This window comes from Paralichthys olivaceus, chromosome 5 (assembly GCF_024713975.1).
Source record: "Paralichthys olivaceus isolate ysfri-2021 chromosome 5, ASM2471397v2, whole genome shotgun sequence".
Taxonomy (NCBI): domain Eukaryota; kingdom Metazoa; phylum Chordata; class Actinopteri; order Pleuronectiformes; family Paralichthyidae; genus Paralichthys; species Paralichthys olivaceus.
Genome location: NC_091097.1, coordinates 16,573,213 through 16,580,661, shown reverse-complemented (window position 1 = coordinate 16,580,661; position 7,449 = coordinate 16,573,213). Strand labels below are relative to the sequence as shown.

The 7,449-nt window shown below is 40.6% G+C and overlaps 1 protein-coding gene across 1 annotated transcript; it reads right to left on the bottom strand.

Moving 5' to 3' along the window:
• Nucleotides 1–1,546: 1,546 nt before the first annotated feature.
• jpt2 (Jupiter microtubule associated homolog 2) lies at nt 1,547–6,733 on the bottom strand. The gene is made up of 5 exons (XM_020107400.2): nt 6,345–6,733; nt 4,931–5,082; nt 4,526–4,677; nt 3,363–3,399; nt 1,547–2,944 (listed from the first exon to the last, which is right to left on the bottom strand). The coding sequence occupies exons 1-5, from the start codon at nt 6,398–6,400 to the stop codon at nt 2,706–2,708; spliced, it is 636 nt and encodes a 211-aa protein (XP_019962959.1). The 5' UTR covers nt 6,401–6,733; the 3' UTR covers nt 1,547–2,705.
• Nucleotides 6,734–7,449: the final 716 nt, after the last annotated feature.

Below are 7,449 nucleotides of genomic sequence, written 5' to 3'. Positions count from 1 at the left end.
TCAGATTCTTGCAGCATGTGCACTTTTTTTCCTGCAAAAAAAAGGTGGAGAGAATTGGCTAAAAGAGGACTCGCTTCTGAAGATGTTTTTGTGTTACATTTCACAACTTCATCAACAGATTCATTGTTTTTGCCTGACATGATTAATGCCCTACAAGGAAGGTAGTTACTGCCACTGGACTGCACAGATACGACTTATGGAAATCACTTCTACACAATGAAATTAAAAAGGAATTTGAGTTGGAGACAAACATATTTCACCTGAACTTCATGAGTAACAAAAACGGCATAGAGGGTGTACATCTGTACATTTAATATTCAGCCACAAATCTGAAGAAACCAGGGCCTCCTCCAAAGCCTCTCGCTGCAGTAAACCTCATACTTAGCAGATTGTAGGCTAGAGGTCATTTTAAGTAGAACTAAGACACACTATGCAAACATCAACCTTGTGTTTTATCTTCTCAGACTTGTGCTGAACTGGCAGAAGTCCAAGTGGCTGGTCTCACTCAGTCCAGAGATTAACATCCTGTACGTACCTGTGAGGAGAGCTGAGTGATCACACTTCAAACTGTGCTCCTCGTGTTGCCACTCTGCAGGAACACACCAGATTTAAAGAAGAAGTTTCATATTGAACTTGCTCAGCTCCTTTGAGATTCCCCAGCCTGTTGTATGAGTTGTATCTTGAGCTTTTAGAATAATGAGTTAGATAAATGCTGTAATCTCACAGCATAATGTAACCAACCTGCAACCTATAAAGAGTTGTGCCTAATCAGTCAGATTAACTGAAAACAACTGTGTCTCTGTAGTAATGCATGTTTCTTTTCAAATAAGTTATTCATTTGCTGTTACATCACACACAAGTTCACACTAGTCATTTTTGAGGAGTTTAGCAGTTAGCCATAATTCATGTAATAGTGTATAGTAAGTTATATAGAAAGTAATCTCACCCAAACAAGCTGCATGTGGAAGAGTCCTCGGTCACTCATTCTTCTAAGATCTAATTTTAATTTTATGACAGACATCATGTAGATGTAATAAATGTAGTTATTTTCATGTTAGCTTACAGACTGCACACAACCAGTCCTACCTCCTCTCTGGCAAGTACCATCTTTTTTATGCACAGTATCATAAAAATACCACTTATCCGTGTCAGCATGTACACAAAAATATTTTTTTCTTAAAGGAGGAAATGAAATAGTGCTCCAGATTCCACTGTGTAGTTGCATAGATTAAACTACAATTTCCTCCAAAGCATGAAGTGGCCATTTTTAGAGCAACAGAGTGCTCACACAGAGTGCTACCGCAGGGCAAATAAGAACAAAAGCATCAGTGTCAGTGATACAAGAAATATCTATAACTCTGGAGATCACAAGATATGGGGTATGTCACATCCACACTGATCCACACAAACATTTAACAAGGTATCTAGAGGATTCGGATTTTAGTATTTTATCCAAAACAACCATTTCAAGTTTCAGTTATTATTGCATCTCAAATATCCTGTAGTACTTCAATACTTTAGGAAAATAAACAGCATAAACACAGTCTAAATGCAAAACAACATTTTATTGCAATACACAGGATATCTTTCTTCCGCTGCGCTCATTGCCTGCCAGGCACATGGACACACTGGGGACAGGCTGGCACCCGAATAGCATGAATGTGCATTGTGAAGTGATTGAAAAGGTGATTATCAAAGAGCCCACCTAGACTCAGGTAGGCCACGAGCTTGTCCAGAGTTCAGTCTTCAGCCGTTTTAATTTAAAACATAAACAGAGGCCTACCCCAAGCAAAAAAAAGGCATGTTCTCAGATGACGCAAGCAATGAGGACAAAGCAGAAAGTACCTGCACACAATACATTCGCATTAAAATCAAAATGGAATTTCTTTAAGGAAGCTGAAGCTTTGGGGAGTATCAGTTGCATTTGTCTTTGTTTTGGGGTCATTTTTTGGCATCTCTCCCTGAACACTGTTTGTGTTACTCCAGACACATATTGAAATTCAGAACAAGGCAAGAAGGAACACTTAGATGATTTAAGGCGTCTGCTCATTAAGTGATTGTGTTCAAATTCTAACATGCATTATTTGGAATAACTGCCAAACAAATGGTTTTGTGTTGGAACTGGCAGCAAATAAAAAGGTGGCACTCCCTGAAACATTTCACATATTACAAATGGTGAAAGATCTATTCACCCCATTCTGTCTGGGAAAAACAATTTGAGGAAAAGCCTGCTATGAAACTACGCAAGGGTCTTAGTTTCACCAGAACATTAGAATCCACAGTAATTAAAGCTTCTTCGGTTGTCTCAACCTTTCTTGAGATACAAAAAACACGATTTAAAGAAGGACAAATAAACCAAACTTCAGTTGCACATGCTCAAACACAGAAAAATGTAACCGCAATATTGATACTGTCAAAGTGACTAACAGCTCACTGGTAGTTGATTGTATGATAGCAGGTTTCAGTGAAGAACAATACAACTTGAACGAAGAGCAAGGAGCAAGAAATGGGAGAGAAAGTGCAAGAAGTTAGGGACAACATATTTGACCATGGAATCCGGCGTAAGAACAAAATTCCTGGTGTGTGTTTAAATGTACAGGTGAAATAACGGTGAGGAGAAGCATGAAGGAATGAGAGAAGATTAGCGGGGTATCAGACAAGGAGTGTATAGACACAAAACAGGGAGGAGTGGTGTGTTACGCTGATCAGTAGAATACCACACTAGATTTTCCTCCGGGTGGGTTGAGGACCCTGTTGTGAGAGCGAGGCTTGGGTCCGAGGTGAGGCTCATGTTTCTTCAGAGAAGTCTCATCATCAGGAGGTGAGGAAGAGGAAGAAGCAGGTTTGGGCTCAGGCACGGCAGCAGGCTCTACCTTGGCTGGCACGGGAGCCGGGCGGACAGCTGCTTCCTTCACCTCAGGCTGGCTGACCTTGGGCTCGGGTGCTTGAGGAGAGAATAAAACAATTTTTACAGAAATAACAGCAGATATTTCAACTTTTAGCAAATAAAGAAAGTGTAGAGTTGATGGATACACTTGTGGTGGCTCCTATGCTTAATGAACCCCTTTTCTTTTTGAATGGAAGGAATGAGAATCCACTATATACACTACAGACCAGGTTTAGAATAATAGTTCACCTGTTGCTGACTATTGCAACATGGATGAATCATATTCTCCACATGATTCCCCTCAACGAATTACAAACATAGAAGGCAAGTAAATTCGATAGAAGAGACTACTTTCTTCATTCACTGTGATTGACAGCAGCAGACTGATGTTGTGCCTCCACAACTATAGCTCAGCTCTTACATGCAGAAATACAAATTTAGAATAGTTCAACATTTTCCTTTTAAATAAACTCACCTGGTGATTCAGGTTCAGGTCCCACACTTAGATTGTCCTGTAAAGACAAGACAACAAAGACGTTTTATGCAGGTTGTCTTACTCTGTTATCAGTGGGGAAAAAATTAACACAAGGCTTTCTCACTATTGCTGCTTTAAGTTAAAGCAGCGGCTCAAAGTCTGCAAAAGGTGTAATTTCCCTGACCAAGGTTTTTCTCTGATGCATGACAGTGAAAGTATTTGTCTCTCATTCACAGAGTCGGGCTACTGGGCTCAGACAGGTCTCACTTTAAAAAGAGACTTTAATTCCAACAAGAGTGTACCTGGTTAAATAAAAGAAAAAAGAAAAAGCAGAGTGTATCTTTTAGTTATTTATAACACATCCCGTGTTATAGCTGAACATGTAGAAAATATTCAGTTAATTGACTAAGTTGGCAGCTCCAAAAATTATGCAGATACATTTTGTTTGTCTCAACATAGGAAAAGTCTAATTTCCCAGCATAAACTATAATATTTATATAATAGGAAAAGCTTATTTACTACTTCAACACAGTAAACGATAACTAGCAAGTACTTTAAAACAGTCTAGGGTAAGACCCCATCATTATTTTGAACTTGATGACAGGGAGATTATCATAAATACTGTTGATATTCCACTCTTTTCAACTCCAACAAAACATCAGTATTTTGACTTAATAATAACTTGAATTTATATATAGCGCCTTTCAAGAGACCCAATGATGCTGTGCTTTTTCTGTCTTATGCAAACAGCTGTATAAAATACATCACGTTCACAAAAAAGCCAATTAGCTGGTGTTGAAATTCAGTACCTCTGAGGGAATCTATTTTTGTCCTTTCTGAAGCTGTTGCAATGCTCTAGTTGCACAAACACTATTGACCCATGAAAAGGATTGCTTGATGCACACAACTGTGTCAAATACTGCCTGACACAGTTGCTGTGTTTGTCAAGTCCTATTGGATCAAATATCAGATAAATTGGATAACTAGCAGGCCTCTGGACCCTGAGGAGTAGAAAATTATTATGTTTTATATTTGGGGCTAACTATTCTTTTAAAAACTCACTTGGTGATGTGCATATCATCAGGAGTCTGAGTAATAAAATAAAAAATAAATAACTATACTAAAACGAAAAGTGGAAAATAACATCTAGATGCTTGGCCTACCACTGGCTTGTTTGGATGGCTTCTGCTTGGGCTTTTCACAGGTGCACTTTCTGCAGCTCCAAATATGATGCTAGTTGATCCACCCGGTGGTATGGGTCTCTGTGGTTGAGCAGGAGGTTCAGCTTCCCCAAATATTCCGCTACTCTTCCCACCTACACAAAGGAATAAAAAGATATGTGTTGAGCTAGGTCATTTTTAGTCAGAAGACTGGACTGAAAACACACTTGAAGGAACATACTTGAAGGATACTTCATTTGGAGGTCTATCACATTAAAACACAGGACAGTGAAAGTGTTTATACCGGAATTATCACATTACATTAACTGTTTTCACACCCTGGACTTTGACAGATGGTTAGACTGCCCTGCCTCAGCATATCCATTAGCCCTGACAGGCTGGTCTGACCTGGAGGATTGGAGCGCCTGGGTACATTCTGGGGTTCCTCTGGTGCAGCAAACACTTTAGAGGCCATTTTATTAGGTCTTCTTGATGCTGCAGCATCATCGTCATAGCCACCAAACAGGTTACTAGAGCCACCTCCAGGAGGCTGCAAAACCCTGTGGGAGACAGAGTAATAAAGGACAACTTTTATAGGATCCTGTCACAGATCAATTACAATGTACTGGGAAATAAAACAATATCGATAATTACCTCAATACGTTCTTACAAAGTCTTGTAGTATAGTTAGAGCTCTCACAACACATTTATATTATATATGGATGAGAGGATAACACATTTTCACTCCAGTTGGAATATGTGCTACAACCTTCACTCAGTTGCAAAGAGAAGTATTTTTACTTAAAATAAATAATGTGACATTTATCCTGATGATCATTAATTCTATTTGCACACAGTAGTGTTGGTATTATGCTGGTTTCTTGTAGCCCGCTGTTAATTGTATGTCTATATGTATAGGTTAACTGTGTAAGTACCCTGAGGGCAGAGTCAAAGTACTAGTATGTGTACAAATACATGGCAAATAAAGCTGATTCTGATGATCACCAACATCAACCAATTTGACCATTTTTATCTTGGTATGATTTTTAGCCACATCATCATCCAGGCCTACCTTGCACAGTGACTTGACAAAAAACTGCCTTTTCACAAAATCCAGAGTTTCCTTGAAAATAATATGAATTAAAACAGACTCCACATCCATTCTATGTTAAAGGTACCTGTCATCAGAGGTTCTGTTAACCACTACAGCTGATTTCATGTTATGATTCACTCTTACACACAAAGAGGGACAAGCAGAAACAACCTGGCTTTAAACTGACTGACATTACATACAGCGGCTCCAGCCGAGGCAGCACAACACCGTGTCATTTGATTACAGACCCGGGAGCGGCGCCATGTGTCTTTATACTCTTTAAAAGCTAAACTTCCTGACGTGGAGAGCAGCCGCGACATACGTGTTTCACGGGAGCCGACCCCGGACCAGACGCCTTCGAAGTCAGCACCGAGGGAACTTGACCACAACTGGAACAATGTGGCGAATACAAAGGAGAGCAGAGTCCGAAGAGGCTCCTGCACTTCCGCAGGCAGCAGACAACGCCTGCTGGGTTAGCTTAAAAAGCTATGTGACTCAAGTTAGCTAACAGCGACAGAGACAACCCTTGCTCGAGCTAACACCGTCCTCGGGGATTAAAGTTGATCACAGGGAACCATCTTTAGACGCACTGCTGGTTTGAATAAACCCGCAGAGACCTGCCGGATAACGTTAACCTACATTCAGACACTAGCTCCACGGAGCGGCGGTGAAATCGCCACATCTTCAACTGAACCACCACAACAACCAGGCATCGCTGGTGTTCCTCACCTCGAGCTCGGTTTGGAGCCGCTCTCCAGCCCTTGGAACATGTTCGTCGAGGTCATGGTTGTTTGTTTCTGTTGTTGTTGTTTGGTTTTTTTTTGGAGCCTCTTGAGTTTCTGAGCACAACTTCGTCACTTTGCCAACTGGACGACCAGCGAGTTCCTGCCGCCGCTCTCCGTGGTGAGGAATGTCCCCGCCCTCCCACACACAGGCATATAACTGGGCGGCGGGGTGCGCTCGTTTCAAGTCAACCGGCACCCCTCCGTGAAATAAAGTGCGCTGCGTAACTCATGGGCTGCGATCGAACATTTTAGACACAATCTTTGGTTCGAATAGTTTGTTTTGCTAAGGAGCCTTCGTATGTTAGTGTAAGGACCCGGAAGTAGTTCAGCAGCCGCCACAGCAGGAGCTGTTCCTGTTCTCTAAAGGACAAGGGAAGGAGCTTCGATGCTTCCTAACTTATCTCCTTTCGCATAGGAAGCATCCTTTGTGGAAGGAAAGGTCGGGGTTAAGGAATAGTGGTTAGGAAAGGAGATTATTTGGACTTTCTGAACGCAGCCATGGAATCTAACACTTATGGGGTTAAACTGTCATAATTGTACAAATTATAGAGAAGACATATTTTTAATTATCATTATTGTTTGAACATGTGTCGAATAAATATCATTGTGGAATAGTCCAACAGAGGAAACAAAAATGAAGCCTTGAGTTAAACAAATTTAGATTAAACTATATTTGTATTAAATTGATTTAGATTAAACCCGGTGTGTAGCATATTGCGTGTGTTTTTCTTGGTTACACTCAGCACTTTTCAACACAAGTGTGAAAAGTAACTCTGTTTCCGCTCATCCGGGTGATTTTCGGTGTACGCCGTGCTGACAAACCAAGCGCACTCCTTGAGTTCCGCCTGTTGATTCGCTCTCTGAAATGTCAATCTCTTTATGGGTGGGACTTGTTTCTGTGGTGCTAAAAAAAAAACAAAAAAAAACTCCGTAGCAGTGATGTCACCTTTTGTTAATTATCTGGAGAACTGAGCAAAAGCTTTTTTTATTTTTTACAAACGGAAGAATCCATTAAATTAAAAAATTAAATGTAACATCCGTAAACCCAC